Source organism: Populus nigra, chromosome 4 (genome assembly GCF_951802175.1).
Source record: "Populus nigra chromosome 4, ddPopNigr1.1, whole genome shotgun sequence".
NCBI classification, from domain to species: Eukaryota; Viridiplantae; Streptophyta; class Magnoliopsida; order Malpighiales; family Salicaceae; genus Populus; species Populus nigra.
In genome coordinates this window covers 4363729-4379341 of record NC_084855.1, presented here as the reverse complement: position 1 = coordinate 4379341, position 15613 = coordinate 4363729, and the positions used below count along the sequence as shown (strand labels likewise).

Here is a 15613-nt window from a genome sequence, read left to right as displayed (position 1 = left end):
AATTTTTTTTTGCTAAAAAGTATTTTTTATACAAGTATTTTTTTATAAAAAATTAAAATTATTATACAAGTACTTTTTAGTATTGTAAAAAATTAAAATTATTTTTTGATTTTTATATTTAATTAGTATCATAAATTTAATTTTTATTAAAAATATAATATAATATTTTTTTAGTTAACAATATACTTTTTTATAATAATTTTTAACTTGAATTTAATAAAATTAACATTCTACAATTAAATTATCATAAATAAAAAATATTAAGATGATTATTATAAATTATGATTTTTTATGAAAAATAGTTGTAATTTTAATGTATATTTGATTTTCAGTGAAAAAATTATTTTTTAACAAATAAACATATTATCCAATTTTTCATTTGAAAAAAGAAAATAAAATAAAAAACTATTTTCTATTACTAAATACATCCCTGAATCCGAGAAAACTACATCTCGAACGGGCTCATCATTGACAAAGACAAATCAACACGTGTCATATTGTCAATGGGCTAATACGTTGACTTTTGATTTCGCTCTAGGACCGTCACCGTCCTTTTCTGCCGTACCTCACCATTAAACAAAGTCTCCGCGTTGCAGTTAAAATCGGCAACAGAAGATTCAGTTCAGTTATACCACGTGTCAGATCATGATTCGCTTGTTTCATGGATCCAAATCTCCGTGTGCGACTGTCACCGAGAATCTCACACGCAATCCATTCAGATTCTACGCGCGACTTTCTTGAAGTATTAGCAGAAAAAATAAATGTAATGTACGTTATACATACTGATATGCAAATACATTAATAATTACATTTTCTTTCTTTCCAATATAATAATGCAATATTTAATTAGTGGGTATTCCTTTATTTGCGCTATAAATTCTTAGTTTCAACGATCTTTGGATTGCATTCCATTTCTTGCTACTTTCCTGGACCTTATCTCTGTTTCTTGGGATTTCTTTTTTCTACTTTACTGATCAGTTCTTTCGTGTTTCTTGAAGGTTTTGTTTAGATTCTTGTTTTTGGTTTTATTGATTTGTTTTGGACTGCGATTATCTGAAAGTTGAAAAGACCGGAGTTGATTCCAGTTATCAATCTTTCTTGCAGGTTAAACTTCGTAGCTTTTTGCTACAAAGATGGTCATGAAAACAAATGGATTCATCGAAGGAGGTTTCCCAGATGAGCTAAAGAGAGTCCTTCGATCAGTAGGATCTGAGTGGGGAGACGTAGTAGATGACATGGAAGCATTGCAGGTGGTGCCTTTGAAGGGGGCTATGACTAATGAGGTTTTCCGGATCATCTGGCCTACAAAGTGTGGTAATCTTAATCGAAATATATTGGTTCGGATTTATGGTGAAGGCGTTGAAGCTTTTTTCAACAGGGATAATGAGATTAGGACTTTTGAGTGCATGTCGAAGCATGGACAAGGCCCTAGGCTTCTTGGCCGGTTTGCTGATGGAAGGGTTGAAGAGTTTATTCATGCTAGAGTAAGTGAAATTGAACTTCTTCCTTAAATTAATGGTGATTTTGAAGTTCAATTATTCTATTTTATTACCAGTTGGCATGAATAAATTATTGCCTTCATGATTATACATTTTCTTTCTTTCGTTTGCTAAGTACACTCCTGCTTCACATAAATTTGTTGAAGAACATTTCTGCCCCTGGAGGTTCTAAAAGTGCCCTTTGAACTAAACGAAGGGACACAAATGGAGTTTCAGAGCCCTGTTCCGTGGGATATTGACCTTCTTTCTCAAAAGTCAATCACCAGTAAAGCTGTTGGATTAGTCATTAGAGGTTAAAACCAGGCTCTTATGTACAGTACTGTAGTCTCATCGTGTTTTTCAACTTCCATGAATTTTGGGATTTTCCCATATCTACTTGTATTTTTTGCAGCAACATTTCATATTTCCAGTATGGGATCAGAGTCAAATGGATACTGTTTCCAGCAGTATATGTTGTAGCATGATTGGATTTGGGAGCAATTGCTATGTGTTCTCGGGATTAATAGAAACAAGCTCCGTAGTTTGACTAGCAAATTCACACAACGAATTGTAAAGAGCTTATCTTCAGCCCGAATTCGACGTATTATCGTAAATTAGCTGCTCAACTGATAGAAATTTTTTAATCTGCTCGTGATTCTGTTAGTTTTTAGATTTTAGATTGAAGTATGGCTTGGAATCTTGTGTTGGTCTTCTTAGATTAGATTTCAGCTATTAGAGCTTCTAAATTGTGTCTTCATAATAGACTAAATAGTGAAGTCCAATCAAGAATTATTAGGAAACCAGTGCTAAGATAGACACTATCAGCTGATATTCTGTTTATTTTCGTCTTTTTCCTGGTGGGCTGTCCAGACACTATCAGCTGCTGATCTTCGTGACCATGAAATATCTGCTCTGGTGGCTGCAAAGATGAGAGAGTTCCACGATCTTGAGATGCCTGGTCCTAGGACTATACTCCTCTGGAACAGGATGAGGTATTGATATATGATAAGGAAGTCAAAAGTATTTTCTTTTATCATTGAATGTATCTGATGCCTTTCTTCTGGAATTCCCTAGGGGCTGGCTGGTTCAGGCTAAAAGCATGTGCTCAGCTAAAGATGTGAAAGAATTTTGCCTGGATAGTCTAGAAAATGAGATCAATATGCTAGAGAAGGAGCTGTCGCATGACTATCTAGATATGGGGTTTTGTCACAATGACTTACAGTATGGTAACATAATGCTTGACGAAGAGACAAGATCAATCACCTTAATAGTAAGTTTCCTTGTTCTGTGAAATGCATTATGTAAGTTCATACAATATCATTGCTTTTGGAGTTAACTGGCATAACATATCCCAATTCCAAGAAAACGTATAGTAACATCTGGTTTAGCTTGAAACTCTTTTTGAAAGAATTTGCAAACGACATGTGCATGGTGACAGTGCATTTTACTGTTAACTAATTGCAGCAGAAGTTGTCAACTGCACAAATCATATAAAAAAAATGAAAAATAAGAAGTGGACAGGTCTGCCTTTTCCTGAGGTATCACTCCTCTTCCATTCAAGTGATACCTGATGATATTTACAAGGCCGTTTTCTATTTTCATGACTGAATTATTCTATTTTATCATATTCTCGTCGCTTTTCAAGTTATATACTTGGAAAAAGTCGCCATCCAATCCTTGATTAAAAATGTACTTCATGATTTATTTAGGGTTTTCAATTGCCAGGATTCTATGAACAGTTCTTGAAAGTGCTCTGTTCCTCCCTTTTACACTTGCTTTCTGTCAATATCTTGAAGCATTACTGCTAAGCTATTTGGTGGATGCCTTGTTGTTAGGTTGGCTCTCTGCTCAGTTTGATGATTATTGAAATGCGATTGTAGGACAAGATGTTTGGGATTTTGTTGATAAGAAGTATTCCTTTTCTTATAAATTGCTCATTCTCTTATAGGATTATGAGTATGCAAGTTTCAATCCTGTTGCATATGACATTGCAAATCACTTCTGCGAAATGGTAGCAAATTATCATTCCGCGACGCCACATATTTTGGACTACAGTAAATACCCAGGTGTGCAACTTGTCATATTTTCTTGTCCTTGATTCTGCTGTCCAAAATTTTACCTGTTTTTCATTACAGAGGGTGTTTCAAGTGTGATTATGGTTGTTTTTTTTTAAGTATTTTTTATTCGAAAATATAATAAAATAATATTTTTTAAAAATTATTTTTAACATCAGCACATTAAAATGATTAAAAAATTATATATATAAAAAAAATTTATGGAAAAAAATTAATTTTATGTGAAATGCTGTTCGGGGCCACGTTTGTTCCCAAAAGGAGCCTTTGTATATTGTGATCTATACTATTCTTTATCCTCCCAACTAATTAGTTTGCGTTTCTTAATTGCATCTGCAAACAGAATTAGAGGAGCGCCACAGATTTGTCCATGCGTATCTATGTTCTGCAGGTTAGTTTATAAATTTCCTATTCATTTAAATTTGAATTTTATGAGAAAAGGAGTTAAATCCCCAAGTGTCTGATTGATCTATATGTTGTTGAACATGAAAAAATAAAAAAGAAACCATGCTGGCATGAACCCTGTTTTCTTCTAAGCTTAGGTTTGCAAAAGCTTACCACTGTTGCTAACGGTGCTTGACCATGGTTGTTCCAATTTGTCCTTGAAACCATGAATTATTGATTGGTAATAGAATGGGAAAGAGTAGGTCTACACTGAGGTCATCAAGATACCATTAATAGACACGCTTGACCATCTCTAGTAATGTTTGAGAAATGGAGCACAATGACTTCGACAGCAGCATGTCTAGTAAAATTCGTTATGATTTATTGTATCTCTTTTTATGAAATATTAGTGAGTAATTGAATTATAAGGAGAAAGAACAATGCTCTGCTGTCTGCTTGTTGCAAATTATATGAATATCTCATTTTCCTGTGGCAAATCCCCATCATTCATGCAGGGAAGCAACCCAGGGAAGATGAAGCGGAGTTACTACTTCAAGAAGTGGAAAAGTACACTCTGGCAAGCCATGTCTTTTGGGGATTATGGGGAATAATCTCGGTAAGCATCCAGCATATTGCTTTATCCTTGTCATTCACAAGCATGCGTGAGAGATTTCATGGAATGTGTTTCTACTTGTTGCAGGGCCATGTTAACAAGATAGAGTTCGACTATATGGAGTATGCTAGGCAGAGGTTTCAGCAGTATTGGATGAGAAAGCAAAAGCTCTTGGCATCCTCTGATAAAGCCCCTGATAACCATGTAGATGGATATGTAGTGTACGATAGATGATAAGGGTACTCCCTGGTCAAATCTGTGTAGGAACGCAGCGCATGGCTGTTTATTCAGAGCAGAATCCGATTCACAGCTTCTGTAATTGTGTTACGGTATATGCTTGCCTAGATGTTATTTTGCAAACAGAAAGTGTAATTCTATAGAAAAAAGATTACGCTATTGTACATAATAAGATGCAGATAGACGTTTTGTGATTATGAAGACAGAAAATACACTCATATTATGATGCCACCACGGCAACAAGTCGTGAAGACACGAGGAGAATTACTTTCATCGCCACTCCAACTGAAGTTATCTTCCCTTTTCAAATTTGACTTGAAACCAATCTGAAAACAGAATCTCGTTGTAAGCACTGAACTGTCCAGCTATGGTTATATCAATTCAAGAAGAAAATCTCGACATGGAATGAAGATCCGCCTCAATGTAGTTGATCGATGAATGATAGCCTCTGGTAGCAGAAAACATCAGGTGCTTGGGAGCTTCAGCTCTATCGAAATACAATGCATCTGATGTCAACTACTCTTTGCGCTGTAAACCGCCAACCAAATAACTACGATATTCCAGATTCGCAGGAAAGCTCAACGGTCGAGGAAGGCGCGGACACTGTTATTTGGTTGGCTTTACAGCCCGAAGAATAAACGTGATGGCCAGGGTGAAGTCAATTTCTAAACCTAAATCTGGAAACCAATTTAAAAAATATCAAAAAGCTACCAAAGAAGAGCATGCGCATCAAGAATGCAGGTGATATCCACAGAATCACAACATCCAAGCAATTCATGACTGGAGAGGATCTATGAAGCTCTACCATGCAAAAGTTGCAAACTTGAATTCGCTTGTTTCGAGCATACTGTTCTATGCCTTCAAATTTTCCTTTGCTAAACTGCATTGAGACAAATTAGTTGGGAGTTCGATAAGTATTCAGCTGTAACAATGACAATAAAGAATCTCATAACAAGTTGAAAAATAAGTTTGTTGGATTAAAAATATATAGCTTTGATTTTATAACTACCACTATTATAGATGGAATCTAAGGTTGGAAGACAATGTATTGTCTACCTAGTTTTTTTAAAAATAAAAAATAAAAAGGGAGCTCACCCCTTTAAATTTTTTTGAAAAATAAATCCATGCATGTGGGTATGAGCTTTAAAGCCCATGCTTTTAGATTGTTTCTTCTAAAGGCTCAATGTGTTAGGCTAAAAGCCCGTGGTGTTGAGCTATTTTTTGAAAAAAATTTTTAGATATAGATTTATATATAAAAAAATTAACCAAATTAATTTCAAGACTCGGATCACAAGTTCGATATGTTCAGCCACGATATCTAATTTATTATTTTTTTAAAACTTTTTTTTTGTCCCTTATTTAGAAAAACTACAATTTTCCTATTTATTATTAATGACCTTTATTTCTTAAAATTTAAAGAAAAATATAGTTTTACTCTTTATTATCAATGATTTGTTTTTGTTATTTCAATCTCACGTAACTATCATGGTTATTTTTCCTTTTAAAAAAATAATTCATAAAAAAACATCACATATGCTTTATCATCATATAAGTTTGTTAAAAAAATTATCTATGAAATTTTTTTTTATTAAATCTAATAACATATATGACTTGTATCGAGAGTTTAGTTAGTTAACTAAAGTTTATTTAAAAAAAAATTGAGTTTTTTTTTCAATTTCATCCTTTACTATTGAATCAATTGATTTAACTTTTTAATTTTTTTTTTCAATATTATTCCTCTAAATTTAGCATATCAAACCGAAATGATCTAATATATTTTTTTCACAATGTTAAATAAAATATCGTTTGCTATGCAGCTCATAAAAACCCACCTGAATTTGTAGTCAAACCCAACTTAATCTTTGACCTTATGTTTTTTATTTCAATATTTTGATTAATTGATCACGAAGGCAACTACAATTTTATCAGATTTAATTTTATCAGATTTTTTCGTCAAATAACCATTACAGTCTCATGTTTTTAACGGAGGCGGTCAATTGCCTTAAAAATCTTCCTTGACGATCAGCATCCACCACTGTGGCACACAAAGCTTTAAACAAAATTCGAGAGCCGAAAGAGAAGAAAGAAATTCATCAGGTAACGTTGTAGCGACAAAAGAACTAGAAAGGTGACTAAAATAAATGACGAAATGATACATTATGCCCATATGAGATCCCTCCACACAATTTCCTGATGTTTTATGCCAATAACTAAAATAGCATTCCACCCGAGAGCTTCAGCGCGCAGTAAAAATGGAGCACTGAGCTTGAGGCAATCAATTCCAGAACGCAGAGAACAAAGTTATGCAAAGGTAAATCAGGCACTTACTGCTATTGCTACGTAGAAGATAGCAACAAAACCTTCATTCTCCAGTTTACAGAAGGTTAGTAAACACGAGTATACCTAGCAGCAGCAACTCTAAAAAACATGCAATTATTCTCTTCTTTTATAACATTAAAAATATGCATAAACTCAATGGATTAATCTTTGATACATGTAACCTGCATCATTGAACATGTATGAACAACATGCATAATAGCAAGTGAGCTAGTAACTCAGTTGGCGATAGTCAAGTGATAAAAAGTTAACTTGGAGGAGAGAATATTCCTGTTTTGAATCCTACCAGTTGCATTTCTCAACCCACATATAAATGTGCGGTCAACTAGAACCTCGACTTGATAGGCTCTCTCCCGTGGTTTGGCTTTTGAGAGTGGATGCTCACCCGTGGCTCGCGTGCTGGAGTGTGTCCGTGATTTAAAAAAAAAAGTTACAATTAAACTCCTATATATGATTTTATCTCTATAACATATAAACTCCTACTCTGAACACAGTAACACAAGAAGTTCAGTACACAATATCATGCAAAAAATTACAAATCAATGAATGAACATAAGGTAGAGTAGTAATAGCATAGTTCTCAGGATCTCACTTCCAGCCCCTTCATGACAGGGTATTCCTCGTAAATGCTCCCAACAAGAAATATCCTGCAAAAGTTGCGCAAAAGTTATGATCAAACCACAACCGCAACAACTACCACAACGACAAATACACATTCAGTCAAAATCTTGTTCATGGCTGGTGAGACCTAGCTGAGGTTTTAAAGTACAAGACTGGTACCGATTCAAGTTCAGAACATGAGTACCATTTTAACTGTGGCCAACCTCAACAAGAAAACAAACAGAAGTTGCACTCACCAAAGTGAGCCCATTCGTGCATCATTCAGATTTTAGGAGCCAGAATCCAGCATCAAAGTCGCCTAACTTCCAATAGTTGTCCAAAACCTGCCCCGGTGACTCGTGTAATCTAAAACGCTTGCTGGATTTGCCTGCTATACACAGGGTCCTAGAAAAAGAAAGATATGGAATGATAATTGAACTCGCACCAACATTAACTTCTCTTAGAAATTGTAAGAGACAGGATTTACACTTCAATCTAAATTGTGAACAAGTAATAGTTTTCAGAGTGAGACAACTTCAATAAAAACACCACAAGTGCTGAAAGATGAATAACAATGCTGTGAAATGAGTTCATTGAATGTCTTCCAGCAGCATAAGGTCTCTAGTTCAGGGGCACGAAGAAGAAGAAGAAGAAGAAGAAGCAACATCATTTCTCATTTAACAACTTTTCACGTGTAAGATTAAGGTGAAAATTCTAGATTTCTTTCCCTGGATACGTCGCACCCAGAAATGCTAATACTGCACCCCTTAAGACCTACATAGATTTAACCCATTAACACTTATGCAGTTCACATACATGGCTTAGTTCTCACCTGCTCCAATCTCAACTGGCTTATTCTAACATCAATTCCCAAGCCTGCCACAACTTCCTCATTTTCAATCTCTGCATCTGTGAATGTGAGCGCCTTCTGTAGCTTCCTAGGAGAAAACACCTCAACCTCAGCCATATATGTGGCAGCCACAGGCCGGTGATCAGAAAGTTTTAGCTCTTTCCTCCTGTAGTTCAGTAGCCTCATTCCCTTTCCATATGAAAGGATGCGATCACACCTAAAAGATAGTGCACATTGGTGTATAATTCATAGAAGAAACTGATAATCACACAATTAGGTAGGTGCTATTAAGCAAAAAACTGAGAGTTGAAGCATTTACTGGTATAATATAAAAATTTACATAAATAATATTCTAAAATCTATCATGTTCAATTTTCTCTGGAGGATCGGAAATATGGTGGCTGTGACGGCAAGCACATTAATGGTAAAAATCTAGAGGATGGAAAAGAAAATGAATGTTTACATGAGGAGAAAGGATGCAGGGAGGGGATGATGATATTTATTCCATTCAAGGTTGAGTAATTTGCAACTTATTTTGTGTTAATACAATAGCCATTCCTCTACTTTACATTGTCATCTTCCAGCATCTTCACCAAATGATTGACAGAAGACACATTTTGGGATGGCCACTAAATAACCCAAGTTGGGCACTGCAGTTTCAACCATTCGGAATGCTTGTGTATCCATTGGTATGTTTTCATAAAGCTGTTGGGGATGTATCTTAAGTGCATAAGAAAAAACTTTAGCCTCAGAAAGAAAGAATAAAACGAAAGGTGTACAAAGAGAACACCACAACATGCCCCGGACACAAATGTAAGCATCATTTCTAAAAGATGAGCGAACAGCAAACTAGAAAGAAAAACCACGTAACCTCTGACAATCCTATATACTGAATGAACTAACAAACAAATTGGTGGGGGAGTCTTCTAAACCCAGCAACATTAAATACAGAGTCATGTGAAGGGCTGTTTTCAACAGAATAAATAATCCTACAACAACACAATAAAATATACAGATGCAGATGACGAGTTAACAAAATGAATTAAGCAGATGAGTGGAAAAGCTATTATACCACTCAAATACTGCAGAATCATACCATGAAGGAATACGCCTTCCAACCTTTGGATCTTCTCCGCAGTATTTCTCAGAATTCATCTCATATTTATATGTTGGTGCAAAATCCAATATACCCTCTGACCATCCATCGAATGCACAGCCTTTTCTTAATTCTCGTACAAGCTGTACAAATAACTCAAGGTTCAGAAACCTTAGCAGGTGAGTACATTCACGCACAAACATACAAAATCACTCACAAGGGAAAGTACTTCAATCTCTTATTGCATAATTTGCTTAAAAAAATTAACAATTGCTAAGGTACCTGGTCCCCTTCCACTAACTTGGACCACTCCTTTTTGGAGATGAGTTCACATGTTTGGTCGTATGACAAGTTGATGCGGTAATTCAAATCACCTAACCAGATAATTCGTCTGCATAGGTGATAAAGGTTAGTGTTATGTTACATCATCTTCTATTAAAGAGACAATGAAAACAACCAGCAACAAGAACTTTCCTGGAGGCTGGAAAAGAAAAAATTCAAAAGTATGAAGGATGTCAAATATGGGGCCAAAACACTCAAATCACCCAGAGACATGTTGCATTTTTATTTAGATGCCATATACTCACTCATGATCATAGATGCCTTTAGGAAGTCCAACACTGGAAAAGGGATGAAATTTAGTCCTCCTTTGTATTTCATGAACATCGGTATTTCTTTTGAGTTCATCTCCATCCTTGTCACCTGACGTGAGGTGTGTGCATACAAAACAGAAAAATGTCTGATATATTGACATGCTGACTGATATTGATCCCTGAAAGTTTGAAAAACAGTCATACTATGTGAAGGATTACCTTAAATGAAAAGGATTAGAAGCAATTCATATTTGCAGTTCAAACATGAAAATTCTGAAAATATTTTCACCAATTTCTAGGCATGATATCATATACAAGACATCAGGGGTAATAATTAAGCATTTGGCTTTCTTGAAACAAGGTTCCACATTTCATTATCTGATAAAGTTGTCTATAAAATGAGATTTGCAATCTCGAACAAATGATAATACAGTGGAGTTTTTCAGAGAGAATCACTAGTTTTCCAATTCTATCAAGCTGTACATGCTCAAACCATGAAAGAAAATTTAATCTAAATATGAAAGGAACTATCACTTGTCAAAAGTATGCAATATCATAACCTTCAAACTGATTGAATTGAAAAGAAATGATCAAAATGCAAGTAAAATTAGGTTAGGAAACGGACCTTGTTACCAATATAGCCCATAACACCAACACCAACTGTGGACACTTTTAAGTTATGAATATGCTTACGCAAGCTCCTACGAATCCAAATAGTGAGGAAGATTCCGACCATCTGCTTGCTCACTATCCTTACATATGATGATCTTCTATTCCGTTTTATGAGAGATTCAAAGTCAAGCTCGGCAAACAAAGCCAATTTTGTTTTTATTTCACTTGAAACTGACTTTAAAGAACTATATCCTCCAAAAGAATTGGTTGCTTTAAATGATTTAATTGATTTGAAGGAAGTTGGTCTCTGCAAAACATGCTGAGATAGCAAGTTTAAAGGGGGCTCTGGCCAACTCAAGCCAATCCATTCAGAACTACTAAGAATTCTAGTTAATTTTTGAGGAGCTGCCGATGCTTCTACATCTCCTGCAGAATCTTCGGTCCGCAAGCAATTTAATCCATCTAGTTTTTTTGGAGAAGAAAATTGCTTCTGTAAATCCAGAATTTGATTGTCTGGAACTCCAGAATTTGAGTTCATGTCACCTGTAATTGATTTATCATTGAGTTCATCAAATCCATTGGATTCTTCATGGAAGGGATGGATTTCTTCACCAATATCACTATCGCTTTCAAGTAATATCTCTTCTTCTATAGTGGGCACATTTTCAGATGACATAAATTTTGATGGAGATGGATGATCACTGTAACATTTAACCTTAGTCCTTGCTGGTCGAATTCTGTTCAGTGTTTCACGAATAATGTTTTCCCACTTAGGAATTGGGCGGCTGTCTTCAGCGCCAAAGATATTCCCAGCGTTTAAGGGTACAATCTCCTGAAGCCTGAAGAAATGAAGCATTTGTCCTATTTCTCAAGTGAACTAACTTGGACGAGAACCAATTTGAGACAAGGATTGACAGAACCAGGAAGAAAAATTATGCATTTTATGGAAAAGAACAAACAACATGCAACAAGTTGAGGCAATAAAAAGTAAATTATATTGCTGGAGTCATGTCGAGTGGATATAAAACCACATCATATACCTTCACTGACATGTTAATGTTTAGATGTCAGCTAAGAGTAGGTTTAATTATGGGTGGCAATTTCAATTTTCGTGCCAAAGAGTAGGGGTTCATACCTCCTGTTTTCCCTCTTTGGCCTTTACCAATAACAGTTCGAAAATCAACATGTTGCCTCGCTTTCCTTTGTTAAAAGTTCTGATTTCCTTGAGTTCTATACATATAGACTTCTCTTTAAATTGATCATATTGTTTCTTAGCAAAAGAGCAAGGTTTAATTGAATCAATGAAGATTAATGTTCAGATCTTATGCTGGCATTGTGGCAGAGATAGCAGATTACCTATGGATATGCTGAGTTTGGTATTGGACGAGGTGCAGGGAAACACTTACCCAAACACGTAGATGTCAGCAGGATCATCAGTATCAATCCAGTCATCGATATCTAGGTCATCATTTGGAAGTTTTCCTCCAACATTCCACGTCCCAACGCATATTCTGAGGTAAGGAGTTTGGCAAAATCCAATTTCTTAGTTAACAGGAGGCCAAACTGATTTTTTTTTTTTTTTCAATAACAAAGAAAGCACCAGCTAACACAAAGTGGAAAAGAAGAAGAAGAAGAAGAAGAAGAAATTCAGCATGAGTGTAACTGGAGTTTGCTCTTATGTTACCAGGATATAAGGGAAGGATATTGGACCTGATTTCCTTTGTGTTTATATACTGTGCTCTAAATGTCTCTGACAATCTTCTCCTTATCCTTGGAATAGAATCTGGAGTTTTAAAACATTTGTCCAGGAAATAAGTCAAAATGAAAAGGCAATGCAGCATAATGAAACTTCTCATCAATGCAGACTCAAGTTTGAAGCAGCCATGACTGCTTAACTTCCAAACCACGAAAGACTCGACCTCTAACTCTTTTTATAGCATTCGCAAAACAAGGCTGCTGCATCTAAGTAGAGAGAGAAAAATATATTGACTCATTCCGATGTCATGATGATATTTCCATGCGGGCACACCAGTGGTCTACCAAAATCTGAATCAAGCATAAAATTGAAGAGAAAACCAAAACGACCGTCACATCAAACAATCAATGCCTTATCCATGGTTTAGAAGATTTCTTTGAATATTTAAATAAAGTAATAGAAAATGCATCTGTGCCTACCTCCAGCCAACTAATAGTCAAGAAATAGCAGGCATCTTTACCAATTTTCAATTATGCTTGACAGCTCTTATATGAGAAAGTAGACATGAGGAATCAATATGGAATTCTTTGAGTTGCATACCAAAATTGAAATCTTTAAATCCCCAGAACTATAAAATTCAATCCCACCAGACTACAAGAAGAAAATATCTCAACGTCCCAGAATCAATAGAATTCTAAACCGAATACAAAGCCACAGTTTAGACTATGTTCAAGAATCAAATGTTTCCATGGACAAATTTGCAACTAATTCGAGATAATATCATGGAAAAGAGTCAATATACACACTAGTCAAACTCAAAGCGCCAAGAGTCCAGCTGCGAGTAATTGAAACTTAGAAGAAGAAGAAGAAGAAGCAATAAAAAGCAAATAAAGTTGAGATCACCTTGAGCATCCTCCCCTCTTTTACTTCCAGATTGTGATCCTCTCGAGCATTCATCAAATTCTGCACCAAAACACAACCAAAAATCTCTTCATAGAAATAGCCAAGAGAAAATAATTTAGAAAACAGAAAGACAAGCAGTTCTTTTCTCATTCAGAGAGTGTGGGATTTTGGTGTTACCATTGATATCGGAAGCAGAATCAGAAGCGTTATCGTCGTCAGAGTCGGCGCTGTAATCGCATTCTTTGGAGCTGATATTTAGCAATTTACGAACCACCACTCTTGGCCAAAATAGCTGTATATATGCACCGACAACCCAAAGAACAACACGTTTCAGCTCTACTTATCTGCCCCAGATTCACTCTCAGGTTTCCATATAAATATTCAAAATTGAAAAGAAGAAGGGGAAAAGAAAGAGGAAAACGAGAGACAGTCACCTCTGGTTGCTGCTTCGTCCTAGAATACTTCATGGTCTGTGGATATTCACGTTAGGAACTAAAAACAAAAAGAAAGCAATGAAGTGCAAGTTTTCAAGGAGTTCGGAGAGAGAGAGAGGGATCAGAGTAGAGGTTGCTGAAGAGAAATGGAGGGAGGGAGGGAGGAGGAGAAGGAAGGTAGGCTGGTTAAGAGTTAATTCCTAACGACATGTTTCGTTCCAAGCAACGGTAGTGGGATTAATTAACACTACTGGTTAGAAAATTGACTGCTTAATTACGCGTAAGGTAATTGGGAGATTGATTGCTTTAGAAACTAGAGGTTATCATTGGAAAATAATAATAATAATTATTATTATTATTAAAGTATGCCCTCACGTGGCATCCGGCATGCTTCGGCTCATGTTGTCATGTGAGTTTACTCGGATAGAGTTCGGCATGCTTTTGGTTCGTATGTTCACACACAAGTAAATTGTAATTTAATATTAGTAAGAAAAAGCTGAGAAATTGTTCTTTTTTTTATTATTTAATTCAATATCTCAACTATTTTTAAATCGATACAAGATTTTAGGTTTCATATATAATATATTTAGGTTAACTATTTAATCAAATAATTAATTAGATGGAGCATGTTTTTCATCTCCTCGTAATAATAAACTATATAATGAATATAAGTCTTAAATCTTTGTTTTTAGGATGATGATGGGGTGTGTGGTACAAGTTTTTTTTTTTCAAAGTTTTTTTTAGTTTAAAAATATATTAAAATAATATATTTTTTTAAAAAATAATGTTTACATCAGCATGTTAAAATAATTCAAAAATATAAAAAAATTAAAAAAAATTTAATTTTTAAAAAATATTATTTATAACATGATTGTAAATAATAAATTATTAGAGATTGAAAATAATTGTTTTTCACTTAATACCCTTTTAAGAAGTAGAAAAGAAAGTGAATCTAGAATAATCATGATTATTCAGCCATGAGCTTTCTCACTTGTTATCAACTCATGAGCCTCCTTTCTTTTCTTGACCGACCATGAATCAATTAAATATCATGATTTTTTAAAAAGTATTTTATATAATTTTTAAAAAAATATTTTTATTTAAAAATATATCAAAATAATCTTTAAAAAAATTACATCAAAACAATTTAAAAATATAAAAAATAATTTTTTTAATTTTTTTAAAAAATATTATTTGGAACACAGTTCGAAATAATAAATTGTTAGAGATGAAAATAATTATTTTTCAACATTCAATCTAAAAGGTGAGATATTTATCAAAGATAAAAGGTACATGGAATTCCTTTAAAGTTTTATCATCGACAGATTGTGTCTATTAAAAATAAATATGGATTGTTAGATTTTTCAAAGTATCATTCCCGAACACTTCCAAAAAAATCTTGAACTGGATCCCAGTTGATGGGAAAGGCGACCGTTGACTTTAAATCGCAATTCAAGCATGAATAACTTGTAATAAGTTAAGATAACTTTAAGTTAAAAGTATATTTGATTAAAAAAAAATGATTTAAAATAACTTTTTTTAAAATTTGGAAGTTAAAATTTAAAAATTTTCATTTTTTATTAAATCAAGATTTTAACTCGATTTTACAATAATTTTTTTCAAAACAGAAGTTGTGCTCTTAGAATTTATAAGTTTTACAATAATTTATAAGTATATAGCAATAAAATTAAATCAGAAGTTGGTGCTG

At 34.4% G+C, this 15613-nt stretch overlaps 2 protein-coding genes across 11 annotated transcripts; one reads left to right on the top strand and one right to left on the bottom strand.

The window, feature by feature from the left end:
• Nucleotides 1-657: 657 nt before the first annotated feature.
• LOC133691541 (probable choline kinase 3) lies at nucleotides 658-4981 on the top strand. 5 transcript variants are annotated; one of them, XM_062112084.1, is made up of 8 exons: nucleotides 658-768; nucleotides 1105-1484; nucleotides 2349-2470; nucleotides 2553-2748; nucleotides 3427-3544; nucleotides 3894-3941; nucleotides 4450-4550; nucleotides 4635-4981. In XM_062112084.1, exons 2-8 carry the CDS (start codon nucleotides 1134-1136, stop codon nucleotides 4779-4781), a joined length of 1083 nt encoding a protein of 360 aa, XP_061968068.1. In that variant the 5' UTR covers nucleotides 658-768; nucleotides 1105-1133; the 3' UTR covers nucleotides 4782-4981. The 5 variants fall into 5 exon arrangements, 3 of the variants coding, with proteins under 3 accessions (XP_061968068.1, XP_061968069.1, XP_061968067.1); XM_062112083.1 differs by lacking the exon at nucleotides 658-768 and adding an exon at nucleotides 807-998; XR_009841704.1 differs by lacking the exons at nucleotides 658-768; nucleotides 4450-4550; nucleotides 4635-4981 and adding exons at nucleotides 803-998; nucleotides 3188-3313 and having other exon boundaries at nucleotides 3894-3914.
• Nucleotides 4982-7208: 2227 nt separating this feature from the next.
• Nucleotides 7209-14196, bottom strand: LOC133693018 (type IV inositol polyphosphate 5-phosphatase 3-like). 6 transcript variants are annotated; one of them, XR_009842038.1, is made up of 13 exons: nucleotides 13906-14192; nucleotides 13649-13763; nucleotides 13472-13531; nucleotides 12583-12655; nucleotides 12279-12383; nucleotides 10886-11711; nucleotides 10255-10439; nucleotides 9950-10058; nucleotides 9644-9810; nucleotides 8554-8788; nucleotides 7979-8126; nucleotides 7714-7768; nucleotides 7209-7520 (listed from the first exon to the last, which is right to left on the bottom strand). XR_009842038.1 is itself a non-coding variant. In XM_062114211.1 (11 exons), exons 1-11 carry the CDS (start codon nucleotides 13936-13938, stop codon nucleotides 8436-8438), a joined length of 1944 nt encoding a protein of 647 aa, XP_061970195.1. In that variant the 5' UTR covers nucleotides 13939-14194; the 3' UTR covers nucleotides 8369-8435. The 6 variants fall into 6 exon arrangements, 1 of the variants encoding a protein (XP_061970195.1); XR_009842039.1 differs by having other exon boundaries at nucleotides 7209-7768; nucleotides 8538-8788; nucleotides 13906-14196; XR_009842037.1 differs by having other exon boundaries at nucleotides 7209-7768.
• Nucleotides 14197-15613: the final 1417 nt, after the last annotated feature.

Excerpts from the sequence above, each read along its gene's own strand:
- LOC133691541 (XM_062112084.1), top strand. The coding sequence starts at position 1,134 with ATGGTCATGAAAACAAATGGATTCATCGAAGGAGGTTTCCCAGATGAG. Across the intron at positions 2,471-2,552 it reads CTCCTCTGGAACAGGATGAG|GGGCTGGCTGGTTCAGGCTA; the intron begins GTATTGATATAT and ends GGAATTCCCTAG. Across the intron at positions 3,942-4,449 it reads TGCGTATCTATGTTCTGCAG|GGAAGCAACCCAGGGAAGAT; the intron begins GTTAGTTTATAA and ends TCATTCATGCAG.
- LOC133693018 (XM_062114211.1), bottom strand. The coding sequence starts at position 13,938 with ATGAAGTATTCTAGGACGAAGCAGCAACCAGAG. Across the intron at positions 13,764-13,905 it reads GGACGAAGCAGCAACCAGAG|CTATTTTGGCCAAGAGTGGT; the intron begins GTGACTGTCTCT and ends GCATATATACAG. Across the intron at positions 11,712-12,278 it reads GCTGACATCTACGTGTTTGG|GCTTCAGGAGATTGTACCCT; the intron begins GTAAGTGTTTCC and ends TCATTTCTTCAG.